The sequence below is a fragment of the Pelophylax lessonae genome (assembly GCF_965119305.1).
Source record: "Pelophylax lessonae genome assembly, chromosome: 11".
Lineage (NCBI taxonomy): Eukaryota > Metazoa > Chordata > Amphibia > Anura > Ranidae > Pelophylax > Pelophylax lessonae.
Window position 1 is genome coordinate 234,050,903 of NC_138778.1, and position 22,136 is coordinate 234,073,038.

Genomic DNA, 22,136 nt, shown 5'->3' on the forward strand with positions numbered 1-22,136 from the left:
GCTAGGAGGATACTTTCTTTTTTTGGGGGGGGGGATTTGTGCTAGGAGGATACATTTTTTTTGGGGGGGGGGGATTTGTGCTAGGAGGATACATTTTTTTTTTGGGGGGGGGATTTGTGCTAGTAGGTGTGATTGGGGGAGGTGATTGGTGCTAGGAAGAGAATTTGTTTTTTTGGAGGGGTGGATTTGTGCTAGGAGTGGGTTTTGGGGGGATATTTGTGAAAGTGGAACCCCCCCCCCTCCAAAAAAAATGTACACTGACACGCTTTTTAATACAGAAGAGCCATCCTATTTATATGTTTTTAGTAGGGATATTGTGGGGGGGGGGGTATTTGTGCAGGACGAGGGGTTGGGGAGGGGGGAGGATTTTTGCTAGTAGGTGTGATTGCTGTGATTGGGGGTATTTTTGCTAGGAGGAGAATTGTTTTTTTTTCTTGGAGGGGGGGGATTTTTGCTAGGAGGAGAATTATTTTTTTTCTTTTGAGGGGGGGATTTGTGCTAGGAGGTGAATTATTTTTTTTTTGGGGGGGGGGGATTTGTGCTAGGAGAATTATTATTTTTTTTTTGGAGGGGGGGATTTGTGCTAGGAGGAGAATTATTTTTTTGGGGGAGGGGGGGAATTTGTGCTAGGAGGAGAATTATTTTTTTTTGGGGGGGGGGATTTGTGCTAGGAGGAGAATTGTTTTTTTTTTTTAGGGGGGGATTTGTGCTAGGAGGAGAATTGTTTTTTTTTTTTTAGGGGGGGATTTGTGCTAGGAGGAGAATTATTTTTTTGGTGGGGGGATTTGTGCTAGGAGGAGAATTATTTTTTTTGGGGGAGGGGGGGAATTTGTGCTAGGAGGAGAATTATTTTTTTTGGAGGAGGGGGGGAATTTGTGCTAGGAGGAGAATTATTTTTTTGCTGGGGGGATTTGTGCTAGGAGGAGAATTGTTTTTTTTTTAGGGGGGGATTTGTGCTAGGAGGAGAATTATTTTTTTGGTGGGGGGATTTGTGCTAGGAGGAGAATTATTTTTTTTTGGAGGAGGGGGGGAATTTGTGCTAGGAGGAGAATTATTTTTTTGCTGGGGGGATTTATGCTAGGAGGAGAATTATTTTTTTGGGGGAGGGGGGGAATTTGTGCTAGGAGGAGAATTGTTTTTTTGGGGGGGGATTTGTGCTAGGAGGAGAATTGTTTTTTTTGGGGGGGGGGGGATTTGTGCTAGGAGAAGAATTTTTTTTTAAGGGGGGGATTTGTGCTAGGAGGAAAATTATTTTTTTGGTGGGGGGATTTGTGCTAGGAGGAGAATTATTTTTTTGGTGGGGGGATTTGTGCTAGGAGGAGAATTATTTTTTTTGGGGGAGGGGGGAATTTGTGCTAGGAGGAGAATTATTTTTTTGGTGGGGGGATTTGTGCTAGGAGGAGAATTATTTTTTTGGGGGGAGGGGGGGAATTTGTGCTAGGAGCAGAATTGTTTTTTTTTGCGGGGGGGGGGATTTGTGCTAGGAGGAGAATTATTTTTTTTGGGGGGGGGATTTGTGCTAGGAGGAGAATTGTTTTTTTTTTAGGGGGGGGGATTTGTGCTAGGAGGAGAATTATTTTTTTGGTGGGGGGATTTGTGCTAGGAGGAGAATTGTTTTTCTTGGGGGGGGGGGGATTTGTGCTAGGAGGAGAATTATTTTTTTGGGGGGGGATTTGTGCTAGGAGGAGAATTGTTTTTCTTGGGGGGGGGGGATTTGTGCTAGGAGGAGAATTATTTTTTTGGTGGGGGGATTTGTGCTAGGAGGAGAATTTTCTTTTTTGGGGGAGGGGGGGAATTTGTGCTAGGAGGAGAATTATTTTTTTTGGGGGGGGGGATTTGTGCTAGGAGGAGAATTATTTTTTTGGGGGGGTGAATTTGTGCTAGGAGGAGAATTATTGTTTTGGGGGGGGGGGGATTTGTGCTAGGATGAGAATTGTTTTTTTTTTTTGGAGGGGGGGATTTGTGCTAGGAGGAGACTTATTTTTTTGGGGGGGTGAATTTGTGCTAGGAGGAGAATTATTGTTTTGGGGGGGGGGGGATTTGTGCTAGGAGGAGAATTATTGTTTTGGGGAGGGATTTGTGCTAGGAGGAGAATTATTGTTTTGGGGAGGGATTTGTGCTAGGAGGAGAATTGTTTTTTTGGGGAGGGATTTGTGCTAGGAGGAGAATTGTTTTTTTTTCTTTTGTGGAGGGGGGGATTTGTGCTAGAAGGAGAATTGTTTTTTTTTTTTGGGTGGGGGGGGATTTGTGCTAGGAGGTTGGACTGGGTGGGAACATTTGTGGAAGTGGAACTGAGGGTGGAAAGTTTGTGTTGGGAGGGGGATTTGGGGGGCAGAAGGGGGTAAGCATTGTTCTAGGAGGGGGGATGGGGGGAGGGGATTTGTGCTAGGAGAATATATTGTTCTAGGGGGGGGGGATTTGGAGTGAAGGGGGGCAGGGGATATGTACTCGGAGGGGAAATTTGAGGAGGATTTGTGCTAGTAGGGGTGACTTTTTTTGGGGGGGGCATTTGTGCTGGGGGAATTGGGGGGATGTGCTTGGAAGGAGGATTTAATGGGGGGGGGGGGTTGTACTGAGAGGAAGGGGTAAGCATGCTGAGTCGTGCCAATTTTTTTCTTTGGGGAAGGGGATTTTTGCTGACCCATAATGCTCATACATTTTGGGGGGGGGGCAGTTTGGCATGGTCACCCTTGGCTCTAGGTGACCTTGTGTCAGCATTGGCCGTAATCTCACCATGATAGGAGTTGGGATCCGCCCCCCCCCCCCCCCCAGCTCTGTGCCGCCGGTTTCCGCAGTAACCTGGAATGGAGCTGTAATGAGAGTTTTACACATTTTTGTTTTCCACATAAAAGAGAAAATTCCTCATCCAGAGCACACATGTGCTGCCGTCCCACAATCCTCCTCTCCGCACAGCTGCAGGAATTATCCACGGCCTCCCTAACCAGGATCATATGGAGGCCTCCTCATTCCGTGTACCCCCCCTCCCCCCCCAAGGGGGTCCCAATCACACTCCATCCATACCCATCCTCATCACCACATCATCCTCATCACCACATCATCCTCATCACCACATCCAATACTTCATCCTCATCACCACATCCAATACTTCATCCTCATCACCACATCATCCTCATCACCACATCATCCTCATCACCACATCATCCTCATCACCACTTCATCCTCATCACCACCTCCAATACTTCATCCTCATCACCACATCATCCTCATCACCACCTCCAATACTTCATCCTCATCACCACATCCAATACTTCATCCTCATCTCCTCATCACCACATCATCCTCATCACCACATCATCCTCGTCACCACATCCAATACTTCATCCTCCTCACCACATCCAATACTTCATCCTCATCACCACATCATCCTCATCACCACCTCCAATACTTCATCCTCATCACCACATCATCCTCATCACCACCTCCAATACTTCATCCTCATCACCACATCCAATACTTCATCCTCATCACCACATCATCCTCATCACCACATCATCCTCATCACCGCATCATCCTCATCACCACATCATCCTCATCACCACATCATCCTCGTCACCACATCCAATACTTCATCCTCATCACCACATCCAATACTTCATCCTCATCACCACATCATCCTCATCACCACCTCCAATACTTCATCCTCATCACCACATCATCCTCATCACCACATCATCCTCATCACCACATCCAATACTTCATCCTCATCACCACATCATCCTCATCACCACATCATCCTCATCACCACATCCAATACTTCATCCTCATCACCACATCATCCTCATCACCACATCATCCTCATCACCACATCCAATACTTCATCCTCATCACCACATCATCCTCATCACCACATCATCCTCATCACCACATCCAATACTTCATCCTCATCACCACATCATCCTCATCACCACATCCAATACTTCATCCTCATCACCACATCATCCTCATCACCACATCCAATACTTCATCCTCATCACCACATCCAATACTTTATCCTCATCACCACTTCATCCTCATCACCACATCCAATACTTCATCCTCATCACCACATCCAATACTTCATCCTCATCACCACATCCAATACTTCATCCTCATCACCACATCATCCTCATCACCACATACAATACTTCATCCTCATCACCACATCCAATACTTCATCCTCATCACCACATCATCCTCATCACCACATCCAATACTTCATCCTCATCACCACATCATCCTCATCTCCACATAATCCTCATCACCACATCCAATACTTCATCCTCATCACCACATCATCTTCATCACCACATCATCCTCATCACCACATCCAATACTTCATCCTCATCACCACATCCAATACTTCATCCTCATCACCACATCCAATACTTCATCCTCATCACCACATCATCCTCATCTCCACATCATCCTCATCACCACATCCAATACTTCATCCTCATCACCACATCATCTTCATCACCACATCATCCTCATCACCACATCCAATACTTCATCCTCATCACCACATCATCCTCATCACCACATCCAATACTTCATCCTCATCACCACATCATCTTCATCACCACATCATCCTCATCACCACATCCAATACTTCATCCTCATCACCACATCCAATACTTCATCCTCATCACCACATCCAATAATTCATCCTCATCACCACATCATCCTCATCGCCACATCCAATACATCATCCTCATCACCACATCATTCTCATCATCACATCATCCTCATCGCCACATCCAATACATCATCCTCATCACCACATCCAATACATCATCCTCATCACCACATCCAATACTTCATTCTCATCACCACATCATTCTCATCACCACATCATCCTCATCACCACATCATTCTCATCATTACATCATCCTCATCGCCACATCCAATACATCATCCTCATCACCACATCCAATACTTTATCCTCATCACCACATCCAATACTTCATCCTCATCACCACATCATTCTCATCACCACATCATCCTCATCACCACATCATCCTCATTGCCACATCCAATACTTCATCCTCATCGCCACATCATTCTCATCACCACATCCAATACTTCATCCTCATCACCACATCCAATACTTCATCCTCATCACCACATCATCCTCATCACCACATCATCCTCATCACCACATCATCCTCATCACCACATCCAATACTTCATCCTCATCACCACATCCAATACTTCATCCTCATCACCACATCCAATACTTCATCCTCATCACCACATCATCCTCATCTCCACATCATCCTCATCACCACATCCAATACTTCATCCTCATCACCACATCATCTTCATCACCACATCATCCTCATCACCACATCCAATACTTCATCCTCATCACCACATCCAATACTTCATCCTCATCACCACATCCAATAATTCATCCTCATCACCACATCATCCTCATCATCCTCATCGCCACATCCAATACATCATCCTCATCACCACATCATTCTCATCATCACATCATCCTCATCGCCACATCCAATACATCATCCTCATCACCACATCCAATACATCATCCTCATCACCACATCCAATACATCATCCTCATTACCACATCATCCTCATCACCACATCCAATACTTCATCCTCATCACCACATCCAATACATCATCCTCATTACCACATCATCCTCATCACCACATCATCCTCATCACCACATCATCCTCATTACAACATCATCCTCATCACCACATCCAATACATCATCCTCATCACCACATCCAATACTTCATCCTCATCACCACATCATTCTCATCACCACATCATCCTCATCACCACATCATTCTCATCATTACATCATCCTCATCGCCACATCCAATACATCATCCTCATCACCACATCCAATACTTCATCCTCATCACCACATCCAATACTTCATCCTCATCACCACATCCAATACTTCATCCTCATCACCACATCATCCTCATCACCACATCCAATACATCATCCTCATTACCACATCATTCTCATCACCACATCATCCTCATCACCACATCATCCTCATTGCCACATCCAATACTTCATCCTCATCGCCACATCATTCTCATCACCACATCCAATACTTCATCCTCATCACCACATCATCCTCATCACCACATCCAATACTTCATCCTCATCACCACATCATCCTCATCACCACATCCAATACTTCATCCTCATCACCACATCCAATACATCATCCTCATCACCACATCCAATACTTCATTCTCATCACCACATCATTCTCATCACCACATCATCCTCATCACCACATCATTCTCATCATTACATCATCCTCATCGCCACATCCAATACATCATCCTCATCACCACATCCAATACTTCATCCTCATCACCACATCCAATACTTCATCCTCATCACCACATCATTCTCATCACCACATCATCCTCATCACCACATCATCCTCATTGCCACATCCAATACTTCATCCTCATCGCCACATCATTCTCATCACCACATCCAATACTTCATCCTCATCACCACATCCAATACTTCATCCTCATCACCACATCCAATACTTCATCCTCATCACCACATCCAATACTTCATCCTCATCACCACATCCAATACTTCATCCTCATCACCACATCATCCTCATCTCCACATCATCCTCATCACCACATCCAATACTTCATTCTCATCACCACATCATTCTCATCATTACATCATCCTCATCGCCACATCCAATACTTCATCCTCATCACCACATCCAATACTTCATCCTCATCACCACATCCAATACTTCATCCTCATCACCACATCATCCTCATCACCACATCCAATACATCATCCTCATCACCACATCCAATACTTCATCCTCATCACCACATCCAATACTTCATCCTCATCACCACATCCAATACTTCATCCTCATCACCACATCATCCTCATCACCACATCCAATACATCATCCTCATTACCACATCATTCTCATCACCACATCATCCTCATTGCCACATCCAATACTTCATCCTCATCGCCACATCATTCTCATCACCACATCCAATACTTCATCCTCATCACCACATTAAATACATCATCCTCAGCATCGCCCTGCTGAGTGAACAATGCGGCGTCCTACAGGAAGTGTGGGTGTGGTCTCAATCGGCTTTGTGAGGTGTCAAAGTGTGGGTGGGGTCTCGGAGGGCTTTGGGAGGTGTCACAGTGTGGGTGGGGTCTCGGAGGGCTTTGGGAGGTGTCACAGTGTGGGTGGGGTCTCGGAGGGCTTTGGGAGGTGTCACAGTGTGGGTGGGGTCTCGGAGGGCTTTGGGAGGTGTCACAGTGTGGGTGGGGTCTCGGAGGGCTTTGGGAGGTGTCACAGTGTGGGTGGGGTCTCGGAGGGCTTTGGGAAGTGTCACAGTGTGGGTGGAAGGTGTCACAGTGTGGGTGGGTGGGGTCTCGGAGGGCTTTGGAAGGTGTCACAGGGTGGGTGGGGTCTCGTAGGGCTTCGGGAGGTGTCACAGTGTGGGTGGAAGGTGTCACAGTGTGGGTGGGTGGGGTCTCGGAGGGCTTTGGGAGGTGTCACAGTGTGGGTGGGAGGTGTCACAGTGTGGGTGGGTGGGGTCTCGGAGGGCTTTGGGAGGTGTCACAGTGGGGGTGGAAGGTGTCACAGTGTGGGTGGGTGGGGTCTCGGAGGGCTTTGGGAGGTGTCACAGTGTGGGTGGAAGTTGTCACAGTGTGGGTGGGAGGTGTCTCAGTGTGGGTGGGAGGTGTCACAGTGTGGGTGGGAGGTGTCACAGTGTGGGTGGGAGGTGTCTCAGTGTGGGTGGGAGGTGTCACAGTGTGGGTGGAAGGTGTCACAGTGTGGGTGGGAGGTGTCTCAGTGTGGGTGGAAGGTGTCACAGTGTGGGTGGGAGGTGTCTCAGTGTGGGTGGGTGGGGTCTCAGGGGGCTTTGGGAGGTGTCACAGTGTGGGTGGGAGGTGTCACAGTGTGGGTGGGAGGTGTCTCAGTGTGGGTGGGAGGTGTCTCAGTGTGGGTGGAAGGTGTCTCAGTGTGGGTGGGTGGGGTCTCGGAGGGCTTTGGGAGGTGTCACAGTGTGGGTGGAAGGTGTCACAGTGTGGGTGGGTGGGGTCTCGGAGGGCTTTGGGAGGTGTCACAGTGTGGGTGGGTGGGGTCTCGGAGGGCTTTGGGAGGTGTCACAGTGTGGGTGGAAGGTGTCACAGTGTGGGTGGGTGGGGTCTCGGAGGGCTTTGGGAGGTGTCACAGTGTGGGTGGGAGGTGTCTCAGTGTGGGTGGAAGGTGTCTCAGTGTGGGTGGAAGGTGTCTCAGTGTGGGTGGAAGGTGTCTCAGTGTGGGTGGGAGGTGTCACAGTGTGGGTGGGAGGTGTCACAGTGTGGGTGGGAGGTGTCTCAGTGTGGGTGGGAGGTGTCACAGTGTGGGTGGGAGGTGTCACAGTGTGGGTGGAAGGTGTCACAGTGTGGGTGGGAGGTGTCTCAGTGTGGGTGGAAGGTGTCACAGTGTGGGTGGGAGGTGTCTCAGTGTGGGTGGGAGGTGTCACAGTGTGGGTGGGAGGTGTCACAGTGTGGGTGGGAGGTGTCTCAGTGTGGGTGGGAGGTGTCACAGTGTGGGTGGGAGGTGTCACAGTGTGGGTGGAAGGTGTCACAGTGTGGGTGGAAGGTGTCACAGTGTGGGTGGGAGGTGTCTCAGTGTGGGTGGAAGGTGTCACAGTGTGGGTGGGAGGTGTCTCAGTGTGGGTGGGTGGGGTCTCAGGGGGCTTTGGGAGGTGTCACAGTGTGGGTGGGAGGTGTCACAGTGTGGGTGGGAGGTGTCTCAGTGTGGGTGGGAGGTGTCTCAGTGTGGGTGGAAGGTGTCTCAGTGTGGGTGGGAGGTGTCTCAGTGTGGGTGGAAGGTGTCTCAGTGTGGGTGGAAGGTGTCACAGTGTGGGTGGGAGGTGTCTCAGTGTGGGTGGGAGGTGTCTCAGTGTGGGTGGGAGGTGTCACAGTGTGGGTGGGAGGTGTCACAGTGTGGGTGGAAGGTGTCACAGTGTGGGTGGGAGGTGTCTCAGTGTGGGTGGGAGGTGTCTCAGTGTGGGTGGAAGGTGTCTCAGTGTGGGTGGGAGGTGTCACAGTGTGGGTGGGAGGTGTCTCAGTGTGGGTGGGAGGTGTCACAGTGTGGGTGGGAGGTGTCTCAGTGTGGGTGGGAGGTGTCACAGTGTGGGTGGGAGGTGTCACAGTGTGGGTGGAAGGTGTCACAGTGTGGGTGGAAGGTGTCACAGTGTGGGTGGGAGGTGTCTCAGTGTGGGTGGAAGGTGTCTCAGTGTGGGTGGAAGGTGTCACAGTGTGGGTGGGAGGTGTCTTAGTGTGGGTGGGTGGGGTCTCAGGGGGCTTTGGGAGGTGTCACAGTGTGGGTGGGAGGTGTCACAGTGTGGGTGGGAGGTGTCTCAGTGTGGGTGGGAGGTGTCTCAGTGTGGGTGGAAGGTGTCTCAGTGTGGGTGGAAGGTGTCACAGTGTGGGTGGGAGGTGTCTCAGTGTGGGTGGGAGGTGTCTCAGTGTGGGTGGGAGGTGTCACAGTGTGGGTGGGAGGTGTCACAGTGTGGGTGGAAGGTGTCACAGTGTGGGTGGGAGGTGTCTCAGTGTGGGTGGAAGGTGTCTCAGTGTGGGTGGGAGGTGTCACACTGTGGGTGGGAGGTGTCACAGTGTGGGTGGAAGGTGTCACAGTGTGGGTGGGAGGTGTCTCAGTGTGGGTGGAAGGTGTCTCAGTGTGGGTGGAAGGTGTCACAGTGTGGGTGGGAGGTGTCTCAGTGTGGGTGGAAGGTGTCTCAGTGTGGGTGGAAGGTGTCACAGTGTGGGTGGGAGGTGTCACAGTGTGGGTGGGAGGTGTCTCAGTGTGGGTGGGAGGTGTCACAGTGTGGGTGGGAGGTGTCACAGTGTGGGTGGAAGGTGTCACAGTGTGGGTGGAAGGTGTCACAGTGTGGGTGGGAGGTGTCACAGTGTGGGTGGGAGGTGTCACAGTGTGGGTGGGAGGTGTCTCAGTGTGGGTGGGAGGTGTCTCAGTGTGGGTGGAAGGTGTCTCAGTGTGGGTGGAAGGTGTCACAGTGTGGGTGGGAGGTGTCTCAGTGTGGGTGGGTGGGGTCTCAGGGGGCTTTGGGAGGTGTCACAGTGTGGGTGGGAGGTGTCACAGTGTGGGTGGGAGGTGTCTCAGTGTGGGTGGGAGGTGTCTCAGTGTGGGTGGAAGGTGTCACAGTGTGGGTGGGAGGTGTCTCAGTGTGGGTGGGAGGTGTCACAGTGTGGGTGGGAGGTGTCTCAGTGTGGGTGGGAGGTGTCTCAGTGTGGGTGGGAGGTGTCACAGTGTGGGTGGAAGGTGTCACAGTGTGGGTGGAAGGTGTCACAGTGTGGGTGGGAGGTGTCTCAGTGTGGGTGGGAGGTGTCACAGTGTGGGTGGGAGGTGTCACAGTGTGGGTGGAAGGTGTCTCAGTGTGGGTGGGAGGTGTCACAGTGTGGGTGGGAGGTGTCACAGTGTGGGTGGGAGGTGTCTCAGTGTGGGTGGGAGGTGTCTCAGTGTGGGTGGAAGGTGTCTCAGTGTGGGTGGAAGGTGTCACAGTGTGGGTGGGAGGTGTCTTAGTGTGGGTGGGTGGGGTCTCAGGGGGCTTTGGGAGGTGTCACAGTGTGGGTGGGAGGTGTCACAGTGTGGGTGGGAGGTGTCTCAGTGTGGGTGGGAGGTGTCTCAGTGTGGGTGGAAGGTGTCTCAGTGTGGGTGGAAGGTGTCACAGTGTGGGTGGGAGGTGTCTCAGTGTGGGTGGGAGGTGTCTCAGTGTGGGTGGGAGGTGTCACAGTGTGGGTGGGAGGTGTCACAGTGTGGGTGGAAGGTGTCACAGTGTGGGTGGGAGGTGTCTCAGTGTGGGTGGAAGGTGTCTCAGTGTGGGTGGGAGGTGTCACACTGTGGGTGGGAGGTGTCACAGTGTGGGTGGAAGGTGTCACAGTGTGGGTGGGAGGTGTCTCAGTGTGGGTGGAAGGTGTCTCAGTGTGGGTGGAAGGTGTCACAGTGTGGGTGGGAGGTGTCTCAGTGTGGGTGGAAGGTGTCTCAGTGTGGGTGGAAGGTGTCACAGTGTGGGTGGGAGGTGTCACAGTGTGGGTGGGAGGTGTCTCAGTGTGGGTGGGAGGTGTCACAGTGTGGGTGGGAGGTGTCACAGTGTGGGTGGAAGGTGTCACAGTGTGGGTGGAAGGTGTCACAGTGTGGGTGGGAGGTGTCACAGTGTGGGTGGGAGGTGTCACAGTGTGGGTGGGAGGTGTCTCAGTGTGGGTGGGAGGTGTCTCAGTGTGGGTGGAAGGTGTCTCAGTGTGGGTGGAAGGTGTCACAGTGTGGGTGGGAGGTGTCTCAGTGTGGGTGGGTGGGGTCTCAGGGGGCTTTGGGAGGTGTCACAGTGTGGGTGGGAGGTGTCACAGTGTGGGTGGGAGGTGTCTCAGTGTGGGTGGGAGGTGTCACAGTGTGGGTGGGAGGTGTCTCAGTGTGGGTGGGAGGTGTCACAGTGTGGGTGGGAGGTGTCACAGTGTGGGTGGAAGGTGTCACAGTGTGGGTGGAAGGTGTCACAGTGTGGGTGGGAGGTGTCACAGTGTGGGTGGGAGGTGTCACAGTGTGGGTGGGAGGTGTCTCAGTGTGGGTGGGAGGTGTCTCAGTGTGGGTGGAAGGTGTCTCAGTGTGGGTGGAAGGTGTCACAGTGTGGGTGGGAGGTGTCTCAGTGTGGGTGGGTGGGGTCTCAGGGGGCTTTGGGAGGTGTCACAGTGTGGGTGGGAGGTGTCACAGTGTGGGTGGGAGGTGTCTCAGTGTGGGTGGGAGGTGTCTCAGTGTGGGTGGAAGGTGTCACAGTGTGGGTGGGAGGTGTCTCAGTGTGGGTGGGAGGTGTCACAGTGTGGGTGGGAGGTGTCTCAGTGTGGGTGGGAGGTGTCTCAGTGTGGGTGGGAGGTGTCACAGTGTGGGTGGAAGGTGTCACAGTGTGGGTGGAAGGTGTCACAGTGTGGGTGGGAGGTGTCTCAGTGTGGGTGGGAGGTGTCACAGTGTGGGTGGGAGGTGTCACAGTGTGGGTGGAAGGTGTCTCAGTGTGGGTGGGAGGTGTCACAGTGTGGGTGGGAGGTGTCACAGTGTGGGTGGGAGGTGTCTCAGTGTGGGTGGGAGGTGTCACAGTGTGGGTGGAAGGTGTCACAGTGTGGGTGGGAGGTGTCTCAGTGTGGGTGGGAGGTGTCACAGTGTGGGTGGAAGGTGTCACAGTGTGGGTGGAAGGTGTCACAGTGTGGGTGGGAGGTGTCACAGTGTGGGTGGGAGGTGTCTCAGTGTGGGTGGGAGGTGTCACAGTGTGGGTGGGAGGTGTCTCAGTGTGGGTGGGAGGTGTCTCAGTGTGGGTGGGAGGTGTCACAGTGTGGGTGGAAGGTGTCACAGTGTGGGTGGAAGGTGTCACAGTGTGGGTGGGAGGTGTCTCAGTGTGGGTGGGAGGTGTCACAGTGTGGGTGGGAGGTGTCACAGTGTGGGTGGAAGGTGTCTCAGTGTGGGTGGGAGGTGTCACAGTGTGGGTGGGAGGTGTCACAGTGTGGGTGGGAGGTGTCTCAGTGTGGGTGGGAGGTGTCACAGTGTGGGTGGAAGGTGTCACAGTGTGGGTGGGAGGTGTCTCAGTGTGGGTGGGAGGTGTCACAGTGTGGGTGGAAGGTGTCACAGTGTGGGTGGAAGGTGTCACAGTGTGGGTGGGAGGTGTCACAGTGTGGGTGGGAGGTGTCTCAGTGTGGGTGGGTGGGGTCTCAGGGGGCTTTGGGAGGTGTCTCAGCCCCCTGGGCTGGAGTACATTTCAATGATGTGACTTGTCAGGTCCTCTCTGATTTGTGACCCCTCCCCCTCATCCTCCACCTTTCCTGGAAGCTGAATCTGGGATATTTTTCCTTCCTTGGTCCCTCCCCCCTCATTAACATGCTAATGAATTTATGGAAAAAATTGTCCATTTTCATTTCATTGCTTATTTTAAACCCAGTGATGTCATCACTGGTTCTCCGTGCTTCTCTATGCAATGCAGGCAGATCATAGCTGATGGGAGGGGCCAGCGGGGTGATTTACATAGATTCCTGAAAACATCCCAGCACCCTGTCTCAGTTCTCTTTTCAGGAGTCCTCAGCCCTGATGCAAGAAATGGGTGGGCTCTTGGGAGGAGTTACGCACATGTAAAAAATGCCTTGATTGGTGGGTTTGAAGGGGTGGGTGTCCATAGGCAGGCTGTATTTACATAGGTAACGCCCGAATAGAATGCTGAGCTTCCATCATTGAAAGAACTGAAATCCAGTGAAAGGGGTGGGCCCAGAGACAGTCAGGCTGGGGAGGAAAGGGCTAGATGATGCTTGACGTCCTCCAGCCACAGCTCTATCTGACTGCAGCTTCTAATGCACATTGTGAGCCATTTCAGTCCGGGAGAGGAGCCGGTATAACTGTGCAAAGCTGAAGGGAAAGCTCAAGGTCAGGTTTACATATAAATGGTGTAAGTAACTGAATATGGTCAGGGCTGTGAGAGGAAGAAGCAGCACAAGGAGTATATGTGACCAGAAGCATGCTGATAGGAGAAGAGAGCCAAGTGACAGAGAGATGAGCTCATTACTGTGCTGCTTCTCCTTTCACTGCCCAATCATAGGATGGGGGCTGGTCCGGGATAACCTAGGCTCAGAGGAAGTGGAATAAATGATGCTGCCAAATATACGGAGTACATCTAGTGGCAGATAAAAAGTACTGCAGGGAAAGCAGTGGGCTGAAGGAGAACTTTCACTGTCCAATCACAGGCTGGGGGCTGGTCCAGGATTACCTAGGCTCAGAGGAAGTGGGTTGAATGATGCTGGCAATTATTCTGAGTAGATCCAGTGGCAGATAACAAGTACTGCAGGGAAATCTGTGGGCTGAAGGAGAACTGTTACTGTCCAATCACAGGTTGGGGGCGGGTCTTGCAGAACCTGGGCTCAGAGGAAGTGGAATAAATGATGCTGGCAAATATACTGGATACATCCAGTGGCAGATAAAAAGTACTGCAGGGAAAGCTGTGGGCTGAAGGAGAACTTTCACTATCCAATCACAGGCTGGGGGCTGGTCCGGGATAATCTGGGCTCAGAGGAAGTGGATTAAATGATGCTGGCAGTTATGCTGAGTAGATCTGGTGGCAGATAGAAAAAAATGCGTGGAAATCTGTGGGGTGAAGGAGAACTTTCACTATCCAATCACAGGCTGGGGGCTGGTCCGGGATAACCTGGGCTCAGAGGAAGTGGGTTAAAAAGTGGGAAGATACATTATATAAGGGGGGGGGGCAATTTTCCACTCAGATGTCTGATTGGGCATTGTCATCGGGGTTCTGTGGTTACATCGGTGTGCCGTGTCCCCGGGCTGTGTGCCGCCTCCCGCCATTTGGGGACAATTATCTCCCTCACTAAGGATCTGTCCCAGACATTCCTGTCCAGGGCCGTCCCTGGCATCCAAATACAGACATATACCACAGCCAATCCCGTGCCAGGACACACAACGGGGAAGGGGCATCCCACTTTACTTCCGTGTCATGGCTGCCAGAAATTTCCACCTGTACCCTCCTTCAGCAGAGCAGAGTATTTCAGGAGAGGAGAGTTATAGAGGAAGGAGCAGAGTCCTCCAGCAGAGCAGAGTATTTCAGGAGAGGAGAGTTATAGAGGAAGGAGCAGAGTCCTCCAGCAGTGCAGAGTATTTCAGGAGAGGAGAGTTATAGAGGAAGGGGCAGAGTCCTCCAGCAGTGCAGAGTATTTCAGGAGAGGAGAGTTATAGAGGAAGGGGCAGAGTCCTCCAGCAGTGCAGAGTATTTCAGGAGAGGAGAGTTATAGAGGAAGGGGCAGAGTCCTCCAGCAGTGCAGAGTATTTCAGGAGAGGAGAGTTATAGAGGAAGGAGCAGAGTCCTCCAGCAGTGCAGAGTATTTCAGGAGAGGAGAGTTATAGAGGAAGGAGCAGAGTCCTCCAGCAGTGCAGAGTATTTCAGGAGAGGAGAGTTATAGAGGAAGGAGCAGAGTCCTCCAGCAGGGCGGAGTATTTCAGGAGAGGAGAGTAGAGGAAGGAGCAGAGTCCTCCAGCAGTGCAGAGTATTTCAGGAGAGGAGAGTTATAGAGGAAGGAGCAGAGTCCTCCAGCAGTGCAGAGTATTTCAGGAGAGGAGAGTTATAGAGGAAGGAGCAGAGTCCTCCAGCAGTGCAGAGTATTTCAGGAGAGGAGAGTTATAGAGGAAGGAGCAGAGTCCTCCAGCAGTGCAGAGTATTTCAGGAGAGGAGAGTTATAGAGGAAGGAGCAGAGTCCTCCAGCAGTGCAGAGTATTTCAGGAGAGGAGAGTTATAGAGGAAGGAGCAGAGTCCTCCAGCAGTGCAGAGTATTTCAGGAGAGGAGAGTTATAGAGGAAGGAGCAGAGTCCTCCAGCAGTGCAGAGTATTTCAGGAGAGGAGAGTTATAGAGGAAGGGGCAGAGTCCTCCAGCAGTGCAGAGTATTTCAGGAGAGGAGAGTTATAGAGGAAGGAGCAGAGTCCTCCAGCAGGGCGGAGTATTTCAGGAGAGGAGAGTAGAGGAAGGAGCAGAGTCCTCCAGCAGTGCAGAGTATTTCAGGAGAGGAGAGTTATAGAGGAAGGGGCAGAGTCCTCCAGCAGTGCAGAGTATTTCAGGAGAGGAGAGTTATAGAGGAAGGGGCAGAGTCCTCCAGCAGTGCAGAGTATTTCAGGAGAGGAGAGTTATAGAGGAAGGGGCAGAGTCCTCCAGCAGTGCAGAGTATTTCAGGAGAGGAGAGTTATAGAGGAAGGAGCAGAGTCCTCCAGCAGAGCAGAGTATTTCAGGAGAGGAGAGTTATAGAGGAAGGAGCAGAGTCCTCCAGCAGGGCGGAGTATTTCAGGAGAGGAGAGTAGAGGAAGGAGCAGAGTCCTCCAGCAGTGCAGAGTATTTCAGGAGAGGAGAGTTATAGAGGAAGGAGCAGAGTCCTCCAGCAGTGCAGAGTATTTCAGGAGAGGAGAGTTATAGAGGAAGGAGCAGAGTCCTCCAGCAGTGCAGAGTATTTCAGGAGAGGAGAGTTATAGAGGAAGGAGCAGAGTCCTCCAGCAGTGCAGAGTATTTCAGGAGAGGAGAGTTATAGAGGAAGGAGCAGAGTCCTCCAGCAGAGCAAAGTATTTCAGGAGAGGAGAGCTGTAGATGACGGAGCAGAGTCCTCCAGCAGTGCAGAGTATTTCAGGAGAGGAGAGTTATAGAGGAAGGGGCAGAGTCCTCCAGCAGTGCAGAGTATTTCAGGAGAGGAGAGTTATAGAGGAAGGGGCAGAGTCCTTCAGCAGTGCAGAGTATTTCAGGAGAGGAGAGTTATAGAGGAAGGAGCAGAGTCCTCCAGCAGGGCGGAGTATTTCAGGAGAGGAGAGTAGAGGAAGGAGCAGAGTCCTCCAGCAGTGCAGAGTATTTCAGGAGAGGAGTTCTAGAGGAAGGAGCAGAGTCCTCCAGCAGTCCGGAGTATTTCAGGAGAGGAGAGTTATAGAGGAAGGAGCAGAGTCCTCCAGCAGTGCAGAGTATTTCAGGAGAGGAGAGTTATAGAGGAAGGAGCAGAGTCCTCCAGCAGTGCAGAGTATTTCAGGAGAGGAGAGTTATAGAGGAAGGAGCAGAGTCCTCCAGCAGTGCAGAGTATTTCAGGAGAGGAGAGTTATAGAGGAAGGAGCAGAGTCCTCCAGCAGAGCAGAGTATTTCAGGAGAGGAGAGCTGTAGATGACGGAGCAGAGTCCTCCAGCAGTGCAGAGTATTTCAGGAGAGGAGAGTTATAGAGGAAGGGGCAGAGTCCTCCATCAGTGCAGAGTATTTCAGGAGAGGAGAGTTATAGAGGAAGGAGCAGAGTCCTCCAGCAGGGCGGAGTATTTCAGGAGAGGAGAGTAGAGGAAGGAGCAGAGTCCTCCAGCAGTGCAGAGTATTTCAGGAGAGGAGTTCTAGAGGAAGGAGCAGAGTCCTCCAGCAGTCCGGAGTATTTCAGGAGAGGAGAGTTATAGAGGAAGGAGCAGAGTCCTCCAGCAGTGCAGAGTATTTCAGGAGAGGAGAGTTATAGAGGAAGGGGCAGAGTCCTCCAGCAGTGCAGAGTATTTCAGGAGAGGAGAGTTATAGAGGAAGGAGCAGAGTCCTCCAGCAGGGCGGAGTATTTCAGGAGAGGAGAGTAGAGGAAGGAGCAGAGTCCTCCAGCAGTGCAGAGTATTTCAGGAGAGGAGTTCTAGAGGAAGGAGCAGAGTCCTCCAGCAGTCCGGAGTATTTCAGGAGAGGAGAGTTATAGAGGAAGGAGCAGAGTCCTCCAGCAGTCCGGAGTATTTCAGGAGAGGAGAGTTATAGAGGAAGGAGCAGAGTCCTCCAGCAGTGCAGAGTATTTCAGGAGAGGAGAGTTATAGAGGAAGGAGCAGAGTCCTCCAGCAGTGCAGAGTATTTCAGGAGAGGAGTTCTAGAGGAAGGAGCAGAGTCCTCCAGCAGTCCGGAGTATTTCAGGAGAGGAGAGTTATAGAGGAAGGAGCAGAGTCCTCCAGCAGTGCAGAGTATTTCAGGAGAGGAGAGTTATAGAGGAAGGAGCAGAGTCCTCCAGCAGTGCAGAGTATTCCAGGAGAGGAGAGTTATAGAGGAAGGTGCAGAGTCCTCCAGCAGAGCAGAGTATTTCAGGAGTGTGACTCTGGTGGTGCTGTATATGGTGTATGGCTGTGTAGAGTCGGTGGATTCATTCCTCTGTGTCCCTGGGTTTCCCTCTGACGCGTTTCTCTCCCCGGTAGTGGTATGTGACTGACGCGTTTCTCTCCCCGGTAGGTGGTATGTGACTGACGCGTTAATCTCCCCGGTAGGCGGTATGTGACTGACGCGTTTCTCTCCCTGGTAGTGGTATGTGTCTGACCCGTTTCTCTCCCCGGTAGTGGTATGTGACTGACGCGTTTCCCTCCCTGATAGTGGTATGTGGCTGACACGTTTCTCTCCCCGGTAGGCGTTATGTGACTGACGCATTTCTCTCCCTGGTAGTGGTATGTGTCTGACCCGTTTCTCTCCCTGGTAGTGGTATGTCACTGACACGTTTCTCTCCCTGGTAGTGGTATGTGACTGACGCGTTTCTCTCCCCGGTAGTGGTATGTGACTGACGCGTTTCTCTCCCTGGTAGCTGGTATGTGGCTGACGCGTTTCTCTCCCCGGTAGGTGGTATGTGACTGACGCGTTTCTCTCCCCGGTTGTGGTATGTGACTGACGCGTTTCTCTCCCTGGTAGCTGGTATGTGACTGACGCGTTTCTCTCCCCGGTTGTGGTATGTGACTGACGCGTTTCTCTCCCTGGTAGGTGGTATGTGACTGACGCGTTTCTCTCCCCGGTAGGTGGTATGTGACTGACGCGTTTCTCTCCCTGGTAGCTGGTATGTGACTGACGCGTTTCTCTCCCCGGTTGTGGTATGTGACTGACGCGTTTCTCTCCCCGGTAGGTGGTGTGTGATCTTCAGGCCTCCATGACTTCCCTGAGGGAGGAGAACAGCCGGCAGCAGCTCAGTATGGAGAGGAGGTTTCAGGAAGCTTCCAGGATTCATGATGAAGACAAGAGAAGATTAATAAAGGAGAATGAGAAGACAATGAAGGTGAATGTCATGTGATGTGTCATGTGATGTGTCATGTGATTGTACCGATATCATGCAGAAATCATTGCTGGGTGACGGGAGAGGTAACAATGTAACATTAGGAATGTCAATATTCTCCTCTAAGAGCGGACACAGACCTCCTCTACCTACTAGGATGATGTCCCCTATAACATTCATAGGGGGCGCCACTCTATTCCCCATCCCCTCTGCAGACTTTGTATAAGGCTTCCTTCGGTCCGCAGTTGTTGGTTCTGCATAGTGCTGTGTATTAAAGTGGGGAAAAAGTATTTGACCCCCCTACCAACCAATAATAATTCTGCCTCCCACAGACTGGCAGTAGATCCTCATGTGGTCACAGATTAGTCCTGTCAATGTAAGAAGGAGCTCCTAATGAGAACTCATTATGTGTATAGAAGACACCGCCCACAGAATCTCTTTCCTCCAATCACATCTCACCATCATGGGAAGACCAAAGAGCTGTCAGAGGAGGTCAGGGAGAAGATTGGAGACCGGCACAAGGCTGGAATGGCTACAAGACCATCAGCAAGAAGATTGGTGAGAAGGAGACGAATGTTGGAGTGATTATTGGTAAATGGAAGAAATACAAAATAACCATCAATCACCCTCAGTGTGGAGCTCCATGGAAGATTTCTCCTCATAGGGTGAGGATGGTCATGAGAAAAGTGAGGGATCCGCCCAGAACTACATGGGAGGAGCTGTGAATGATCTCAAGGCAGTTGGGACCACAGTCACCAAACACACCATTGGTAACACAATACATCGCCATGGATTGAGATCCTGCAGCGCCCGCAAGGACCCCCTCCTCCGGAAGGCACATGGACAGTCATGCCAATGAACATCTAAATCATTGATGGGGAACCTTGGCACCCCAGATGTTTTGGAACTACATTTCCCATGATGCTCATCAGAGGCGTAACTAGAACCTTCAGGGCCCCGGTACAAGAAACCATGAAGGGCCCCCCCGGACCCCTGGCTGGGGCCCATCCCTTTAAACCTGGGGCTCTTCCCACTGATCCTGGGGCCCTTTATTACGATCCCGCAGAGGGACCCTTTCACAAGTTCTGCAGTGGGCTCCCTTCCTGCCATCTTGGGGCCTCCCCACGGTGGTGGAATGCCAGGGCCCGGTTGCAAGTGTGACCTTTGTGATCCTGGAAGTTCACCCACTGGTGTCAGTAGTTTTTATTTTTTGGCATTTTAATTGTGTTCTTTTTTTTTATTTTATTTTTTTACAATGTGACTGACTATGACTCTGTCCATTCAGAAAAGGAAGGAGCTGGTAAATTACATATTTACTGACCCCTTCCTGGTTCTCTATTGTGACACATCCCCTGCAGCAGCCGGCAGGAGAGGGAAGGGAGCACAGTGGGGGGGGGGGACCAGGGGAGCACACAGGGGATGAACTGGATAGGAGGAGTGGCGGGGGCAGCATGCAGAGGAACCAATCTCCTCCATTTTCCTCCTGCAGCTACAGGAGGAAAAAGGAGGACAGTGATTTCTCTACATGCTGCCCCGCCCCCGCCGCCCCTCCTATCCAGGTGTACAGGGGAGACGCACAGGCCCCCTGGAGCAGGGGCCTGGTTGCAATTGCAACCCCTGTAGTTACACCCCTGATGCTCCTGCACTCTGCAGTGTAGTTGAATATCACGGGAAATGTAGTTCCAAAACATCTGGGGGTACCAAGGTTCGCCATCACTGATATAAATGATTCAGGGAAGGATTGGGAGAAGTCCTGTGGTCAGATGAGACTAAAATTAAGCTCTTTGGCATGCCAACCAAAATTGAATCTTTGGAGGTGGAAACAATGCTTCGGGGCCGTTTCCTTACTAAAGGTACAGGATGACTTTGCCACATTGAGGAGCCAATGGACGGGGCCGTGTATTGTAAAATCCTGGATGAGAACCTTCTTCTCTCAGTCAGAACCATGAAGATGTTTGTGGATGGGTCTTCCAGCACGAGAATAACCCAAAATATACCGCCAAGGCAACAAAGGAGTGGCTCAAGAGGAAGCACATTAATGTCACGGAGTCTCCAGACCTTATTCTTATAGAAAATTTATGGAGGGAGCTGAAACTTCGAGTTGCCGAGCGACAACCAAGAAACCTTAAGGATTTAGAGAAGATCTGTAAAGAAGAGAGGACCAAAATCCCTCCTGAGATGTGTGCAAACCTGGTCACCAACTACAAGAAACGTCTGACCTCTGTGCTTCCAACTACAAGAAACGTCTGACCTCTGTGCTTCCATCTACAAGAAACGTCTGACCTCTGTGCTTCCATCTACAAGAAACGTCTGACCTCTGTGCTTCCATCTACAAGAAACGTCTGACCTCTGTGCTTCCATCTACAAGAAACGTCTGACCTCTGTGCTTCCAACTACAAGAAACGTCTGACCTCTGTGCTTCCATCTACAAGAAACGTCTGACCTCTGTGCTTCCCAACTACAAGAAACGTCTGACCTCTGTGCTTCCATCTACAAGAAACGTCTGACCTCTGTGCTTCCATCTACAAGAAACGTCTGACCTCTGTGCTTCCATCTACAAGAAACGTCTGACCTCTGTGCTTCCATCTACAAGAAACGTCTGACCTCTGTGCTTCCATCTACAAGAAACGTCTGACCTCTGTGCTTCCAACAAGGGTTTCTCCACCAACTACTAAGGGGATGAAATACTTATTTTACTCACTGAACTCCAACTCCATTTATAACATTTGTATCATGTGTTTTTTCTGGATTTTTGGTTGATATTCTGTCTCTATCATATAAAATACACCTATGATAAAAATTATACACCCGACATTTCTATGTAGGTGGGAAAACTTACACAATCTGCAGGGGGTCAAATACTTATTTCCTCCTCTGTATAGTACAGAGTTCCCCCCACTTGTAGTTGCACGTTGTATATGTGGTGAGCTTGGCTTGGTATTATCTACCTAAGAGGGTTGTCACCAGGTTAGGGAGCGCCCCCCGCTGGGGTGATGGTGGGTCAGATCCCGCTCACTGAACAAGCCATGAAATTCTCTGAACACGTTGGGATCCCCCAATCTCCGATCTCATCATCTGTGTCTGAAACCGAATCTGATACAAAGTCTAACGTGTTCAGATCATCACTTCAGCCTGGTACACACCACTTGTTCAGCCCGAAATGAAGAGCTCAGGAGGAGCCGCTGTACTAACTATGCAATGTTAGTACAGGGATCTCCCCAGCTGAGCTAATGTTCTAAAACAGGGGGGACGCCCCCCCCCCCCGGCCAGAACACACTGATCAGTGCTCTCAGCCATCCATTGGCTCAGAGTGATGATCAGGTGACGGTCAGCAGACATTTTTGATCACGCCCCTTCAACAGAAGGTGGAGCAGCTGCCATACACATGGGCCCAATGTCAGCCGGCGTCTATTGAACCGTATAATGCTGCCTGATATTTGGCCCGCATGTACCGCCCATTACATCGTGGCTCTTCGGGCCCCTGAGGGCGGCCATCTTGAGGTGCATTTTCAGACCAGACATAAAAATCTTTTTTTTTTTTAGGT

General features: G+C 51.2%; 1 protein-coding gene across 1 annotated transcript in view; it reads left to right on the forward strand.

Moving 5' to 3' along the window:
- Positions 1 to 22,136, forward strand: part of CEP112 (centrosomal protein 112) — a 398,710-nt gene that overhangs the window by 336,270 nt on the left and 40,304 nt on the right. Inside the window, exon 22 of the mRNA XM_082272104.1 lies at positions 18,445 to 18,594. Coding sequence (XP_082128230.1) covers positions 18,445 to 18,594 — 150 coding nt within the window. The remainder of the gene's footprint in view (positions 1 to 18,444; positions 18,595 to 22,136) is intronic.